Source organism: Filicampus tigris, chromosome 10 (genome assembly GCF_054856515.1).
Source record: "Filicampus tigris isolate MCC_2025a chromosome 10, RoL_Ftig_1.0, whole genome shotgun sequence".
NCBI classification, from domain to species: domain Eukaryota; kingdom Metazoa; phylum Chordata; class Actinopteri; order Syngnathiformes; family Syngnathidae; genus Filicampus; species Filicampus tigris.
In genome coordinates, this window is record NC_141226.1 from 5726389 (window position 1) to 5745000 (window position 18612).

At 39.2% G+C, this 18612-nt stretch overlaps 1 protein-coding gene across 9 annotated transcripts in view; it reads right to left on the reverse strand.

Annotated features, from left to right (window-relative positions):
• ctnnd2b (catenin (cadherin-associated protein), delta 2b) overlaps window positions 1-18612 on the reverse strand; it is a 166315-nt gene that overhangs the window by 82228 nt on the left and 65475 nt on the right. For all 9 annotated transcript variants that reach the window (XM_086042890.1, XM_086042891.1, XM_086042893.1 and 6 more), the window contains 2 exons: window positions 11420-11454; window positions 6913-7029 (listed from right to left, as the gene is read on the reverse strand). In XM_086042890.1, coding sequence (XP_085899016.1) covers window positions 6913-7029; window positions 11420-11454 — 152 coding nt within the window. The remainder of the gene's footprint in view (window positions 1-6912; window positions 7030-11419; window positions 11455-18612) is intronic.

Here is an 18612-nt window from a genome sequence, read left to right on the forward strand (position 1 = left end):
CCCTGCTTTCGGTCAGTCTTGGTTGAATCATTATCGTTGACCCTTGTCCAATCTTTGTCTTGTGCTGTTGGGTGTTTTTGTTGCCCGGTGTTTCTTTGTTTACTTTGAGTTTTGATTTTGAATAGGACCTTGATGTTGTATTTAGATCTTACTCCAGTGCCCGTGCTATTGTTTTTGATCATAAATATTGTTCAGACCACCCTGCCCTCCTGACTTGCTTCACCTGCTTCCATGCATTAGTCTCCTCAACACTGCCTACATCCTGGCAGAATTGTTTTAAACTTTTATATACCAGTCGTCTGGCTCTAATTTAGATTCCTTTTTTGAGTTTGTTCTTAAACTTTGCAAGTGTTCTGCTTCATAGCCTTTTTCTTCCATACATAGTCTAATTCATGCTTTTGATGCAAATACAGTCTTGTGACACATTGGAAGTTTCTCTCCCATCAATGAAACAAACATTGTATGTAGCTATGCGTGCATGTGCCAAATATGTATTCATCATATTATTTAAGATATCATTTATAACCCATTCCAAATAATCATCGAAAGGGACAGCTGAGGTCTATACCATAATTCTGATCAGTGAGAATGTGTCATAAAATGTCTCAGGTAACGACCAATCACACTCACCTGTTTTCTCAAGTTGAGCCGTGATTGGTCGTTCCCTGAGCCCTGAGCAGTTGTAATGTCGTTTTCAGTCGGCAAAAGTGACAAAATGGCCACCCCCTGAGATGGCTAAAAACGGGTGGATGAACTTTTATTACACAAATGCAATATTTGTCAGAATGCTATGTTTCAACTAGTGGGCTTGCATAGAACATATTCTTGAAAAAAATATGTTTGGGTTGACTTCCGCTTTAACCCGATAGAATACACAATTTTTGAAGACCATGCAAAAGAAATCTATGCTCTGGTAAACGGTAAAATAAAACAAAACAATTACCCAATAAATCTGTTGATTGTAAGGGCTGTATTTCCCCAGGTGGATACTAAAGTTTAAAATGAACTTAAATTAATCATCAAAGGAGGAAAGCAGCAGAGAGCCAAAGCTTTCCCATTACTCTTATTAGCTGTTAAATTTTTCATGTGTCCTTGATTAATTCACTTTGGGGATGATAGTAATGATGTGTCCCATCAAGGGCTTTTAATTATAGACATGTTACTTTTTTTTTACATACAGTACACTGTACAATATTAGAGAAACTTGGCAGAGCAGAAACTATGTAACAAATTGAGACCTGTGGGTCTATGAGACAATTATACTTGATCAACTTTTAAGATAAAAAGTGAGACTCAAACCTTTCTTTTTTCGACTCAACTTGCTAGACACAGCAAAGAAAAAAATTATAGTGGAACAGTCCAGTGATGTACATTTCTTTTTTGGGGGCATATTTTACCCACTTTAATGTTTATCATCATCAAACAAATGTAATGATCACAAAACGATAAGCCAAGTAAACATAGAATAATTTGAAAGTGGTGATTTTATTTATTGATGGGGAAAAACATATTCAAAGCTACCTGACCCGTTGTGAAAAAATGATTGACACCATTAACAGCAACTATCAAGCGTTTTCTACAACTGGTAGTGAGTCTTTCACATCTTTGTGTAAATATTTTGACCCACTCCTCCATGCAAATTACTTTAATTTAGCAACACTGGAGGGTTTTGAAGCATGACCAACCTCTTTACGGTCAGGCCACAGCATTTTCATTGGTAGCGTGAAATTTTTACTGAATAAATATATAAATAAAATAACTAAAACTTTAAAAACTGCATTTTATATTTACCAGAGTTATTTTTGCCTGATATTTATATTTGTATCATTTATATTTATGTCGGATATATTATGTCTGATATATTTATTTAAAGGTATTACGCTTTAAATTGGGGAAAATGTTCAAAAAAAGTAATAATTTGGGAAGAGGCCAAATACTTCTTCATGATTCTGTAGCTTGGACACAACAATTTTGGGAAAAAAATGCTTCTAAAGTTGCATAAAAGTCTAGCGCGCATACTGTTGGCGACGCCATCCATAACCTACCCAAAAAAATGTATTTGAAATACAAACAAATCACAAGTCACCTAGCACCCTAGAGAGGATCATGGTTAATCTCTGAGGTTCCACTATAACATACAATATGCATGAAATAAATAAGGAATAGTTGTATGGGACAATACTGGAAGCTAACTGTAATTGAGTCACCGTGGAAATGCTTTTTGGCAACATGCATCTTGGGCAAAGTGAAAAGTCACTATTAAATACATCAAAAGGCTCCAGTCGGACATGCATTATTTAAAGTGCAGTATTAAGCAAGGGGAGCTGGGGGAGTTTACTAGGTCAAGGCCTTCCTGTCCAATATATAGACTCATATTGGGTCAAAAGCCACTAATGCAATTCATGCAGTGAAGGGCTTGGTGCCTTAGTTGAAGTCACACTCGTGCACTCAACCTGTGTTTCTGTGTACACAGCCAGGGAATGTTGTTTTGTATGCCATTTTAGGTGTATTTCATATGGTAGTGGATCGTGGGGTGGAGTGGGGTGGGGTGTGGTGCGGTAGGGGGGTCATAAATATATTATCACTGAGATGGCAAACACTGAAGGCTCTACTGAATCCACCTAACGTGACCGAGTGGGAGAAAGTGCAAGGACCAGGAGAGTTTGGAGGAAAAGATATCTAAGTGAGGGTAATGGAGCGTGGTAAAATTGTCTCTTATTGTGCATTTTAATATATTTTCAGATTTGGATGGACGCACACACTTGCCCTTCTCCTTCCAAGGGTGATGATGACGAACATGCACATACAGTACATTCATCTGCACGTGCGGTTGTGGACAGCACTGATTCCTTCATCTCTTTTTTTAAATGGAGCTCACAGTACACACAAGCAAACACACTCGCACAAAAGCTGAGTGTCTTTCCTTCCACATCATAGCCAACATTCTCTATTGACACATTTGAATATTTCATAAGTTTTCTATTTTCAGATACCCTTTAGAGGGGTTTGCATTCAAGAGCACGCACACAAAAACACACAGATGTGTGCACACCACTGCATGCACGGTCCCAAGTAACTGCGTAGGACAGACTCACACAGATTAACATGCACACTGCAGAGCTAGCATCAAGCATGAAAAAAAGTTAACTCTGCTGCGTTGCTCCCCTAATCTGCTCAGCAGTCAGAGTGTTGGAGTGGATTTCGGATTTGGGCTTCTTCTATATATGTGAACTGGGTGTGTGTATATAAATATATATATATATATATATATATATATATATATATATATATATATATATACAATTGGAATTCTTTTTTTAATTCATTAAAAAAGACAACAATACATCCCTTGAGCACAATACAAGAAACAGTACTGTATACTTTAAGATGATGATTTCAATTTGTTTGCACATCTATACAAGCTTTGACAAACAACCCAGACAGTCTACTTGAAACACCACAAAGTAGGATACCACAATCCGACTTCTTAAGTCTAGTACCTAGTAAATGTTCAACCTTTGGAAATGAATTGGTGTACATCATTGTTAACTGTCTTTCCATAATGCATTTTAAAGCTGGATATTTGAAAAATATGTTTTTTTATTATGCATCATTAAACAGCAAATATTATTTTTACATATTTACTAATTAGCTGGGAAAACGCTTCCTACTGCCACATAGCAAGTGGTATATTTTGAATTCAAATTTAGTGAAAAAGGATGCCCTTGCCCAATAAGGATCCTACAAATCTAACAGAGCAATTATTCCTAGTCATTAATGATTATGATTTCAGTAAATGTATATGTATTTGGAGCCAGTCAACATTTATTTAAAACATTTTAAAAGCAGTTAGCAGTTAGAATAGAAAATGATTAAAAATGGTGGTGGTGAAAGAGAATTTTTATGCAGCAAGACGATATGAAGGCATTCATGACATTGCATGTACTACAATATCCAGTCAAGTGGGAAAAATAACACATACTGTAAGTAAAGAAGCATGTCAAATCCTGAATGGCAAATATTATTTAGATTTGACAGAAATGATTGTCATTTCTCTTTCAATTTGTCCATAATGGAAAGTATTGATTCTTATGGTATGATCCATTTATTCTACCAATAGAGTAATGGCTCTTGAAGGTCATACATTATGAACTCGGAAAAACATGCATACTGATATATTTGCCAACAAAATCTTTTAACGGTAATAAAACAGCACTTAGACAATGCTAAATCCTTCTGCTTTCCTTATTTCTTGAAAAGTCTGATGGTGACGGCAAGACGTCCAATAGGGCAATATAATACAAACGATAAATATTGTTCAAAACTGATAGCATCTATAGCACATTAGTAAAGGTAAACATGATCCTCTTGGCAAATGAGATGCTGTTCAATGCTTATTTTACGATGAGACTAGTGGATGCACTTCTACATTGGACAACTTCAACCTATCTTTCTAAATGCAATAATATAAAATGTCTGTCCTACCGGGGCCTTGAGTTCTACATGTATGTTCCTGTGCATGATAGCATGTGTTTGTAAACAGCTCATGTGTCTATCTGTATGTATACCTATACACTGTAAATGCATGCCAGTGTGTGTGCGTGTAGGTGTGTGCGCCTCTTTGTACTGTGAGCAGCAGGCCAGCTGACACCTCGGCGAGGATGGATTAGCATATCAAACTATTGGAACGACTCTGCATGTCTCCCGACAGTTACTTCACTCCCATGGGGTGGACTGGAGCAAAGACACGGGTATGATATCCATGACTGAAGGCGTTGGCGTTTTTATCGACTAAATGAAGGACACCACCTACTCATTTTGGAGACATGAAGCAAGACGGGAATCATGCAACATTTGGACTATTGCAGGCTACATCAAAGCATACCTATGTGCAGGTTGAATTTGGGATGCGAGGTTAGCTCGCCCCATCATTCCAGAACATTTTGAGTAAAAATAAAATGCTGTTTTGAAAATGTTATTCCCAGGCATAAAGTGAGACCATTTTTTTTAGCCACAGCTCTCCTGTGTATACTGCTCTCAGTCACCCATTCACATAAATGATAGTATGAATGAAAATAATGTATTTACCGGTGCTTACTCAAAACTACTCATTCAATCTTCACATCGCTGTGTCACTTTTGCACGCCAAAAGAACAACTTCTCATTTATTTGACTCAAGTTGCAAATGCACATCCATGCAAATAATTACGTCAAATTCTCTGCTCTTTCCAACACTATCAATTGTTTATGTCATGTTGATCAAAATATATAATAATTGGTCTCTGTTGAATGGTCTCACACCCTCAATTTTTTAGCGTTTGTTCATTGTATGGCTCCATGCAAAATGGGTGAACAAATTGTCATCATAATATGGCAAGCATATTTATAAACATTTAGACTTTACTTTTTTCTATTTCTAACAAAGGGAAACGTGTGAAGCATTAGATCAGGGGTGCCCAAATTTGGTCCTCGAGATGCCCTATGCAGCCTGTTTTATATGTCTCCCTCCTCCAACATATCTGATTCAAATGATCAGGATAGTTATCAGGCTTCTGCAAAGCTTGTTGATGAGCTGATCATTTGAATCAGGTGTGTTGGAGGAGGTAGACATCTAAAACAGGCTGGATAGTTCATGCAAATTTGGATAGGTGTTCTCGGGGACAGGACTTGGGCACCCCTGCATTAGATCAACCAATGATTGATCAGTTGTCTGAAATAGCTCAGCGCAGTGAATAACACTTTTGTGTGTGTGTGTGGGGGGGGGGGGGGATGTATTATATAGGGGCTTGATAAAAAAATGAAACATTTAATATTTTTTTACCTAGGCAGTACCAATCTAGGGTTTGTAGAAAAAAATAAAATAAAATAAAATAAAAAAAATAGAATCACTGAGTCATAGAACAATTCATAAACAGTGTAAGCCAAGATGCTTCACATTCTATAACTAAAAGAAAATTTAATAGCAGTTCCAAACATAGTTAGAGCGATTTAAAAGCAAAGTAAAGGAATAGAAAATAGCTTACTAAAATTACTAATAGAACATACTGTGCAAGAATAAGATTTTCAAAAACATGCATATACATACCTTAATTATTGGTCTGGGAAAATAGCATAGTTTATAAACTGGATTTTTACACTTTATTGGTGTGTTTTGAATCTTTATTCATTCGTGTTATTCACTCTGACGATAAAGAATGCCAGCAAATCGGAGGACTGTATTATACACTATAGTTGTTGTTATATTGTTGAGGGGGCGGGGAGTGATATTATACACGGGGCGTTTTATTCACTGGATTTTATGGTAATTCTTATGATGTAGATGACAATTTGTGGTCCAAAGGAAGAAGGAAGACTGCACTGTAATTCCTACAGTGTTGCATGTGCAAGGACAGTATTCCCTAAGATTGTCCCATGTTCACACTTAACTGTTTTTTTTAGTTTTTTTCTGTGCTAGGGATTGCTGTCCTTTCCCTTCTCTATCACAATGAGATGGTTTGTTAACAAACTATAGTGCAAACAGTAAAAGTAATATGTGAATCTTCCCCAGTCTCTTGCAATCAATCTTCCACTTACACGATGATGTAACTTTCAATTTAAAATACAGATTTTTTTTTATCAAAAAATACGCGGCAGTTGACATCAGAACATTCCTTCAGAGTACACTGTTATATTGACGACATGATGACATCTGTACACATTGACACTGACTTATATTTATTTTTAAGAGATGTAGCCTACTACGGATTTTGAGAAAGAAAAAGGCTTTTGCAAGAGAACCTCTATTTTTATGAATTGTTTTGGGAAATGCACTTAATGTTTTGCACATTTCAATTCTGATCCAAGAAATGTACCAAAGCAACTGAGAAAAACTGTAATGAAGTCATGTATTAATAATCACAACAATGGTCTTACTATCTCCCGTAGAGGTGTCCTGCGAATCCAAAATGCCTGATTCCTGGAGCGATCTGATACAGGAATCCACCAACTCCAGGCCTGTTGTCAGCTCCTCCTCTATGTCCTTCTGTCCATCTGCATGTACAGGCAACAATACCAGATGAAAAACATTACAGGGTACTGCTTTCTGTGACACCTCAAGGCTGTCCATCTGTGTGTACAATGTTATACTATAGGGGAGTGCTTGATAAAAAAATAAGATAAAATAAAAATAAAAAATCTAGACTGAATGGTCACAAGTATATATGGTCAGCTTTGTGGAAACAGTTCAGGGAAGGCCCTTTATTTACTTTTCAAGCATGACTGCCACAGTGCACAAGACAAACCTCAAAAATGCATCATCAATGGGTGGAGGTAAGTTAGTCTGCAAGGACTTGGTTCGTATACTATATGGATGTAGAATTAAGCCGTGCTACGAGTGGAATTAACTAATGTGCGGAACGTCAATGTAGACCATTTCTGTATCTATTTCTCAAATACTGTTGCGTTTGAGTGCAACACACTCAGTCCATTTCTCTCTGATGCATGTCCATAGAAGCCTATTTGCATGTGTTTGTATCTCGACCTATGTAGCATGGACAAAGTGTAAGTTGAATGTCAGTACTTAGTTTTCTTTTGTGTCCGAAGGTCTGACCTCATAAATAATGCTCTTGGATAGTTAAAAAAAATCCCAAAGGCAAAATTCAAATCCTTGTTGATAGATTTCCTACAAGAGTGGAAGCTGAGAACAATGCCAGTCAGTGTGGGTTAATGACCAGGTACCTAAATATTTCTGTCCATGAAATGTATTTTTCCTTGTGGTTCTTCAGCCTGTTGAACTAGTCTCTTTTCGTCCAGTCAAAGTCACAAAACGTACTTACTAAATAGCATTATTGTGAATGAAAGTCGAAATATTGCCTTAAAAGCCTAATGAATACAAAATGGGTTTACTAATGGTTTGAACATTTTAAAAAAAGGGTGCAAGCTTGATTGCTCACGCAAACAGATGTGGAAGCTCAGCAAAATAGGCATATGAAGGATTGCATCTGCCAAATGTGCAACACATTTCATTTTTTTGTTGTCGAGGAGAATGCACAAATAAATGTACTCAGCATGGGCAATGTGATTTAGCATGCATGAGACAAATTGCGGAGGCTCATTTAACGTCTTTAAATACCGCATCTGAAAGGCAGGTGTAAATGGCATCGCCATGCATGACTACGACGAGGAGACGAAGGCAAAATGAGATTTGATGGGGGAGAATGTATCTTACGAAAGATTGAAAGAGTGACTGATTTCACCAATGTCAAAACTGCATTTCCTTGCACCTAGGTCATTTTAGTGCACTGTGACAATCGTCATTTATTTTAAGGGTGTGTTGTCCCAAGTTTTAAATGCGGCGTCAAGCCCTTTTCCACACTGAACTCGCTCAGTGAACTCGCTCAGTGTGAAAGTGTCGTGCGGCAGAGCGGCAAGATGACGGCGCCTCGGTTGCCAATGTGCCAATATTTGGAAGTGCTGATGTAGCAGCCTAACAGAAGTAAGTACGAAGACTTTTGCTACTGGTTTAGAAGAGAAAAAGACCACACCTCGACAAGATATACCTAGCATTGTTGCAAAACAAAGCCATACGTATGCTCACTTTAAGAATGAGGAAGGGACAAGCAGCGAAAAAGAAACTGGGTGCTTCCTTTACTAATGGCACAGCGGGAACTTGGGGGGCCCTATTTTTGTAGAGGTACCCATGCGGGCCCAGCCGGACAACATGGGTCCCCCTTCTCATGGCCTCACCATCTGTGAGAGGGGCCGGAGACGTCGGGTGCAGTGTAAGCTTGGCGGTGGCCGGATGCAGGGACCTTGGCGGTCTGATCCCCGGCTACTGAAGCTGGCTCTGGGGATGTGGAATGTCACTTCTCTGGCAGGGAAAGAACCCGAGCTGGTGTGCGAGGTCAAGAAGACATAGACATAGTTGGGCTTGCTTCAACACATAGCTTGGGCTCTGCTACCAGTCCTCTTGAGAGGGGTTGGACTCTCTTCCTCCACTCTGGAGTTGCCCATGGTGAGAGATGCAGAGCAGGTGTAGGCATACTTATTGCCTCTGGGTGGGGGAACGGGCCCTGTCAGTACCCAGTCAGCAGTAGTTCAACTCCCACCTCCGGTAGAACTTCACCCACGTTCCAGAGACTCAAGAGTCGAGCAGTGGCTCGTCCGCACTGAGAGGAGCCAGGTGAGGTGGCTCGGGCATCTGGTTAGGATGCCTCCTGGACGCCTCCCTGGTGAGGTGTTCCGCAAGGTGGGATCTTGCAGTTTAGCTGTATGAGCGCAATTTGCGCGCATCAATGTCAGGCGCGGACTCCAGCGAGTCTTTCGTTTTCTGCATTATGAAGCATGGCGTACACTCCAACCACCCTGATTTTAATGCAAATGAGAGATGCCGCTACGATTGGCTGGGAGTCCTCTACGTTCCATCCTACAACGGCGCAAACGCCCAATTCTACATGTGTAAAATCTAAGAAAATACGGAAAGAAAAAAAACCCATATGCAAAGTTCAACTGTGCTTTGCGCTAAACTTGTTATACTGCTCATGCAAATAGGGCCCAGAGATTTTCATTGCTGAGGTACAAGTCCGCCAAGACCACTTCAAGGTGTATTTCAGGCTGAACAGGGAGCAGTGTCTTAAACACGTCACCGTATGTCTCAAATCTCAATAACCTGAGAAACCACATTTATTCACGCTTCCTCCGTTATCCTCATACCATTAACTGTATATATGCCTGCCAAAATAGCACTAAATCATTCTGCCAGTTGACATCATGGTGACGCCGCTCTCCTATACATCTTTTAATTGCTCACTTGCTGCTGTGGCAGAAATCCTCTTGCTGTACTGTGCTATTCCGCGCCACCCAGCAGCGCTCCATTTGAGGGTCCCCACCCCTCACCACATACACAGCGAATGGGTTTGCCGACTGCATGCTGTGCCCTACTAAGTGCAGTGTGAAAAGGGCTTTACACATGATCGGCGCTTGTGATGAGATACATCAAACAAAACATGACTTTTATACGTTTGCTGGCTTTACCAAAATCATCAGAGCGATTAAGACTTATTTTCTGTATCTCAGTCATATTGTTTTGTTGTCTTCTAATCATACTTCCAATTCCATCACTTCAAACTTCATTTGCATCTGCATTGCAAATGTGATTTTAGCCTCTGATTTCAGCCTCGCAACAGCATTTTTATTTTATTCCTATAACACTTCATGAAAAGATTGATTACTTTTTGTGTTTAATCACAATAATATATTCGTAAACCTCTGTTTCAGCACTCCCGCGATCCTAGTGAGGATAAACGGTTCAGATAATGGATGGATCGGTGTTCGATTAATAAATAGAATAATGGATAGAATAATCGAATTGAAAAATAATCAATAGTGACAGCCCTAAATCAGGGCTACCTAAAATGCACTGTGTCCACTATTTTTACACCTGAGCCAACAGGACACACAATTCGTTAGATAGTGAACACACAAGTTAGCGCCCGCAGGTCTGAAGAGTGGAGCTTGAGTCATGGGGGAAATATAATTAATGACCCTGCAAAAAATCTTGTGGCATTGATTTCTACTGGTTAGCCTTGCCTTAGCAGCCAAGAGGACAAATCCATCCAAACGAGTCCTAGGAGCAACATTAGTCTCTTGTTGAGAGAAAGGGAGACAAATGGTAATAGAAAAGGTTTTAGTGAGTGGATTACAGAGGACAGTTTTATTGACTTCAGTTGATGCTATCCCGCAGATGACACTGGGTGAAACCAATTCCAGTGTTGCCTTTGCATGGGGGTTTTATAACTACAAAGTATTTTAATAATATTTTAGTGTTAGCATCACCCCACCCCAAATTCATTTAATTTTTGAAACATTTTATTCAGAGAGGATGGGTTCTTAATGGTAAACGGAGTTATGACAAGATCAAAAGGAATTGGGGTGAGAAAGTCTTTCTTCTTCACCAAACTAATTTAATCAAACATTTCAGAAGGCTGTGCTGGCATTCGTACAGCAGAGGTCTAAGCAGTCACTTTAAAAGACTTAAGATTGAAATGTTTTTGAACGAATTTATGAGTTTCCTTGAGGTCCGAATCTTTACACAGACATCACTTACATGTCAAAGCTCAATAGAAACAGATTGATGTGCCAAGCATAATCTGTTTGAAAGACAAATTGATTAGAAAGCATATGCTTGCGCGGTTTTTACTCAACCTTCCGTCAGAAATGCAGGACTACTTGAGAGAAGAATTTATGTTCTTTCTGTGCCTGCACACGCAGAGCTCACAAGACCTTTTCTACAGCAGCCATCACGTTTCTTGTACAGAATTGAATCTGAACAATGGGGAAAGCATGATTCAATATGCACAGTCAGCACAAAGCCGTGGCAGAATCCAAACAATGGCGCACTAGATTAAATTTATGATGAGATTTTAGTAGAAGGATTTACTACCTTGGTTGTTCCACCGAAATTTCTCCTCTGCTGAACTGCAAGAGAAAAACGACAGAAAGCAAACAAGGTTAGAACCATTGGCATAAGAAAAGAGAATGCACACTTACAATTTATTGTGTTTTTATTGTCTCTGCTGGACCCCTTTACAACACACTCTATCAATAAAGTCACCAGCATCATATTGTATAAAATAGCCTACATCTATTAGTTGTAGGAGTTATGGTTTCAAATTGAGCTGAAAAATGACCAATAATCTCCAGTCCACTGCTGTCAAGACAACAAAGGTTGTTCTCACGTGTTTTGTTTTAAAAACGACGCGCATCATTTGTTTCTTCGTCCAAGCTACTTGCTTGCTGGTAATGAGGATGGCCATTTTGATTGAGGGTTGGACTGTACCATTCACATCATAACATCTCTGAAAGTATTTTAGTGAGTACCTAACAACCCAGGACATTTTCCACTGTCACAATTCTTCAATCAACTCTATTACAAGTACAGCTCTATGTTCCGTATTTTGGAAACAAGTCAATATTTGCATGGCCCTGTAGTAAAACATAATGATATCAAGGACCACAGGCACAAAGCTATGTTGCTAATTAGCTTTCAATAGTTATGGTCAAGTACAGATCGGTCAGCATGGCATCACTTTAACATGAAAACCACAAGCAATGTGCAGTCCTCTGTTCTGGGTGAATTCAAACGGATTGCTTGATCGAGTTTGAACCACCTTGTAGTGTTACTGTCTAACGTCTTGAGACAGCAGGCTTTATTTCTGATGTTTTAACACTGCGTCTGCAACACTGTGTGTAATGAAAGTGACTTCAACTGAGTAGTATTTGTTTATGTTTTGTCAGTTCCTGGTCAACATTACTGCGTCCCTTCTTAATTTTAGGCAGACACTTTGCTGCAAGCTGTGTGCCCTGTGTCTCCCGCTTCTTGTTGGTCTGTTATCTCGGAATAAATGTAAGAACAATGTTTTGTTGTGTCTTCCTAGTTTAAAAATGAAAATGAAATGAAAAAAAAAAAAGTCACACATTGTTTGAGGAACGTACCAACAACCATCAGGTTAGGAAATGGCCACTCTACCACATGAGCCATGTCACACCTACTGTGAGTTGGTAAATTACTGGTACCTCCAAATGGAGAACCCCCAAAAATGGAGAACCCCCACTCAAATTGAACCCCCCCCCAATCCCACACCACCACCACCACTAAATCCTGACGTACAAGATACAAATATTCCGCCTGACATCAGTGATTTACAAAAGTCACATTAAGAGCGCAATGGTTCAGGTGGTAGGGTAGCCGTCTTCCAACCTGCAGTTTGTTGGTACAGTCATCAAACCTTGTGTGACTTTTTTTTTTTTATTAAACTAATACAATCCAAGTTAAATTTACTCAAAACTCTCCTTGTAAAATTTACTTGGAATTTCTGAGTGAAAAAAACTTTATTAGTTTTTTCAAAGTAAATAACACTCTAAATGTTTTTCTGTGTAACATTTACATTGGACTTGGACCAAATATAGTCTTTTTAGAGTAAAATGTACTCTACGAAATGTACTGTTTAGGCCATAAGTTAATTTTGGAAGACGTTTTTAATATGCGTGTAGATTTTATTGTATCGGCTACACCAGAGCTGGGCATTCCGTGCATGTGACAGACCGGTCCGTCTTTCTGCCTATGACGGACGCCCGTTTTGCTGGTATAGACTCCAGCTCACCATCAACCCTATTGAGGAGAAGCTGTACAGAAAATGAATGGTTGGATAAATAGGGTCCATCTTCAGCATATTCACACCATTCTGAAACACCTTATTGACCGTTTGGCCCACAAACAGACTTCAACTGCTATGTGCCACTATAATTACTGGGTTGAGGGAAAACTAATCGACACTGTGATCAACACTGCAGCAGCATTGCATACACCACCAATGATATATTGCTATGTGTATGTGTGCGCGCAGGGTTAAGCATCAACCCAATGTAATTGTATTTATTGTGCAATCCGCCTCCCTTATATTGTAGTTGCACAATGGACTGTTTATTACAAGGATTTGGGTGCAGGATGATGCTTTTCTGGTGTCAATTGTATATAGTGTTTTGTCAATTTATTGGCTTTATTTATTTTTATTTTTATTATATTTTATATATTATTTATGTCTATATTTATTAATACATGTACCACAGCATTTTATTGTTTTTGTTTTATTGTATTGTAAAGTGCTTTGTTACAGCCCTAGCTGTTATGAAATGCGCTATATAAATAAAATTGTATTGTATTGTATTGTATTGTATTGCCACTAAAAAAATTAACTTGAACTAGATGTTAGGAGAACTGGTCAAGAATCAAGCTGTGATTCGGGAAGATGAGGTTCTGGATGTTTCATCTAAATCATACTTATTATAACAACCAGTTTTGATACTGTGAGTGAGTTTACAAGCGACGTGGGCATTAAAAGCAGCATGAAGCCATGCATGTAATTGTTGTTCTCTAATAAACATGAAAAATAAGTTGTGAGCTGGCCATTAACTTACAACTTAAAGGTTACCAAATACTTCACAATTAGTTGGATTAGTATGGCGGTATTCCAAGTTAATAATGAGGGTCATAAAAAACAAAGTTATAGTCTCTGGTAATTTTACTGCTTTGTTATTTCGCACCAAGAAGTCCTGCAATTGAGATATCAACAAAAGAGAATGTTCTGCTGAAAAGCCAGAGGTGCCAGAATGTGACCAAACATTGAAATTTACAGTAGGCCTACGTATCACCCACTTTTGGACCATGATATTCTGAAAAAAAACAAAAAAAAAAACATCATACCTACGATAAATTAGGTAAAAGGTATTATTTTAGCAACTGTCTATCACTACTAGCTTTAAAATAACTTTAAATGTGGGTGTTTATTGCTACTTGGGAATATTACAGTAAAAAAATGGGGGACAGGAAGATATCACTGCCCTCTTGTCAGATCTGAGTTTCTGTATGAAAGAGCTTTGAGGGAAAATAACGAACATTGAGAAAAAGGGATGCTGGAGACGGCGAGATGGACGGAGAGGGAGCATAAAACACAAAGAGAGAAACCGCCAGAAAATGAGAATTTGTAGCAAAACAAAGCAAACCCTGCTAAATCCAATGAGGCTTAAAAGAGCGAATGCCAGATATAGCAATGAAAATCCTGTTATTTTACCCACCCAATATACACATGCTGAACTCAGTCTGTACTGTAGTGTATAATCCATCTATTACTGTGCCTGCATAGTATCTCTTATCAGTGCTGAGCACAATGGGCAGCCTTGATGTCAACACAGCGGTGAGATTATAGGGCCACCGACTGAGCAAAAAGCACACAAACAAGGAAGAAACGATCCAGATAGATCTTATGAACTATCAGCAATAATGCTGCCATTGACAATGTCACTGCTCGGATTTGGATTTAAAGCCAAAGTCCCATTGTGGTTCATTTACTCTGAACTGCTTTTTAGATACAAAGGAACCCAAAATGAAAGGCTTTAGCATTGTAATGTTGCACAAATAATAATTTGAGCGGGCAATGCAGGACTCTGCAATCGAACTGATTTGTAAGGAAAACAATGTAGCGATTAAGCCATAGTTTTAAAACAGAGCCAGACTGACATAGAATGAGACATGTCATTCCAGTATGCACCAACACAGAGAAACTTCACTGTTGGAGTAATTGCTGAGTCACCACACTCTTATCTTGATCCTCTGTCTACAGCCAACAAAAGCTGCAAACTGACCATAACGTTCTCATAATGTACTCAGCCTATGCAATCGTGGTGACAGTGGTAATATCTCTCACTCGACAACTCTCCTGCTTCCACTTTAGATGCAATAAGATGGGGTGAACTGTGAAAATTCTGTCATATCCCATTTCCACTTCATGGCCCTCAAGTACATCATGTTCACTCTGGCGAGCTGGGGAATGCCGGCCTGTCACGGGATATGAAGAACAAAACTCAACTAAGTGCAGAGAGTCTGAGTGGTAACAACCCTATCCATGATAGGAACGTCAGCAGTAGTCACAACGCTGACGTGTAGGATAATTAAACCAGGCAGTATCCATAATGCCACTACATGTGGTGCTCATCTTCAGCATCTTAAGTACATCTCTGATCACCCTCTGAGAAGGACAGCAGCTGCAAACGTTTGTCACTTACGGTTCTAGAGTGAATGCTTAAAAGTCGTATTGAATGTCTGAAGGGGGTCATTTGAATCTAGAACCGGCAGCTAAAGGAGCTTTTAAGGTGACACTCTATTCAGTGATAGATTGAGAATCGAGCAAGTGAATTGCAATACAGATTGATTGCACGATCGGATAGATCTGATTGCTTCCGAGGTATGTTTAATGCTGCAAGACGGGAAATGCTAAGGAGAAGCTTGATTTTTAACACGTGGATAAAATAATGCAGCAAGAAGGGAACGCATTACAATGTAGAAATCCGGTGGGTAAAACAGGTGTTTTCGGACACAAGCATCTAATGGACTACTACTACAGAAAAGGGACAAACTATTAATACAAAACGCCTTTGGAGGGTGTTAATTCGACCTTAAATGAGAAATGTGTATTCTTGAAACCATTTTGTAGACATTTACCATACCCAGTCAATGTCAAATAGTTGTTGAATGAAGTTAGGTCCACGTCTCTCAAGCACTTTGCTTTGTGCCTGTAGCCTCACAGGGGATCCTCAGTTTTACTTCTCATGGACAAGAGCCACATTCATTATTGAGAATGACTTGTTGCGACATATGACATTTGCGTTGGGTAATAATAAGTCGTCACACAGCACTTAACCCCCTTCCATTGAGGAAGCCAGCCACAGGAATAAAGGTAAGGAAGTAATTACTTTTTTTCCTGTTCCTTTTTTTGCATGTTTTGCATGTGATTGTTTCATATTTCAGACCTAGAAGTGGTTTTAATCCGCCCACATCGTCAGAACAAATGTTCTGGGAGCGCATGAAACTGTGACTGGGAGCGAGAGAAGCAGAAATCCCCTTTGACCTACAAAATTGGTCGGTGGGAGGCGACCATTTTGACTTGAAGCCAGAAGTTAAATCGATGCAAGGAGGACATGTTGGTTTTCTGTATGAAAATAACAGAACCACCCTGTGAATGGCCTAGAGGCATTTACTGATGACCAGAATATATGGGATTTGGAGACTTCTATTACACCTGTCTGTAAAATATATTGTTACGTTCTGTTCAAATGTTCATCCTAAATCATTATCAAATGGGGTAATCTTGAAGTCACTCCACATTTGTGCCATTCTCTATGTCCTTGATCTAGCATTGTTATTATCCTGAAGTGACTTTCTCAGGCTTTGTATAGCGAAAAGAGAATTATGCTTTGGGGTTACAAGTTACAACATCTTCTTTGGCATGTGCTTGAGAGTCTCACACATGTTTTAATGTGGAGAGTTTTCTTTTAAAATGCACATATTACATAAAGACATAGCATTAAACATCAGGCAATTTTCCCTTTCATTGAAGCTGTGCCAATCAACTCTTTCAATGCTAGACTTTATGCCAGGGGTTTCCAACTCCGGTCGTCAAGGGCCCCGATCCAGCATGTTTTAGATGTTTCCTATTTCCAACACACTTGATTCAAATGATCAGCTCATCAGCAAGCTCTGAGAAGCCTGATAACAATCCTGATAATTTGAATCAGGTGTGTTGGAGGAGGGAGACATTTGAAAGTTGGACACCCGTGCTATAAGCTCATGGCACGTCTTTGCACTTGTTGCACACACACATTTGCACCACACACCCACTATACACACACATACTCTAAAGCCAGGGCTGTGAGCCAGGTGCCTCATCCGTATTGATTGGGCCCAGCCAAGCTGCCCAAAAACATGGCAGACATCCAGAGCTAAATTAAAGAAAACATAATTGAAGAGCCAAAATGACCACCTGTCACAAAGCTTGCTGCAGCTGACGGACAGGTGTGCCCAGCTTTGGATTTACCATAATAGTATTAACATAATTAAATACATTATTATTTTCCAGTTTTTTTCGAGTGGTGCATGGTTTCCTATCCACTCTCATATATGTGTAACTGAGTTGGCATCCAATGAATGATATCATTGCCAAATAGATAGCCTCAAGATCTTTAGTGAGGTAGCTGGAGATGGTTAAAATAAATTAATGTATATAGTCAAGTGGCATACAAGCAAATAGTTAAGCCCCAAATTATATGATGGCCAAATTTGAAGTTAATGTGGATTCTTTGTTGGACATGTATCTTCGGGCTGGAAATCTCACACGAACATATCAAAAGATTATATGCAGTTGTATAAGAGAATTGTATAAAAACTATAATCCATTTTTCAATTATTCATTACCCATATTATCAGACAATTCTGAGCAAAGAAAAAGATCATCGCAACTTCTAGCATAATCTAGAGCAGGGATACTCAGTTATTAAAGTATAGGAGTGGTAGGCAGGCCCTAATTGAAAAATGTTTTGATTCTGTCAGCAGTTGCCTTCATCCCAACAATACACAGACAGCCTATAGAAATTTTCCCAAAGTCAACCCAAACATATTTTTTTCTACTATATGTTCTATGCAGGCCCACTTGTTGAAATATTAGTTGAAGCATTCTGATTAATTTTGTGTTTGTGGAATATTAAGTTAAGCAGCAAAATTCACCCATTTTTAGCCATCTCAGGGGGCGGCCATTTCGTCACTTTTGTCGACTGAAAATGACATCACAGATGCTCAGGGGTCGGATAACGACCAATCATGGCTCAGCTTCAGAAAACAGGTGGGCTCTGATTGATTGTTACCTGAGCCCTGAGCAACTGTGATGTCATTTTTAATCGACAGTTGTGACAAAATGGCTGCCCCCTCCCAGAGATGGCTAAAAACAGGTGTTTTAACTCTTATTGCGTAATGTGCTCATCTCTATAATGTAGTTATTTATTTCTTTTGTGTACATTTATATAGAGTATTTGTTATTCAAGGAGACATGTGGCTTGTGCATGGTCAGTGGCTAGGGGGGCTATAGTGTGTGTGTGTGCGTGAGTGCGCATGTGTGTACAGGCTTCTAAATTTCGTTCAGCTGTGCGCCTCAATGACGAAATGAGTAGTGACACCCAAGTGCCTTGTTATTACCATTAGCTATTACTTGTTGCACCAGCATGATGGGTCCTAACTGCTGTTTGTGCTTA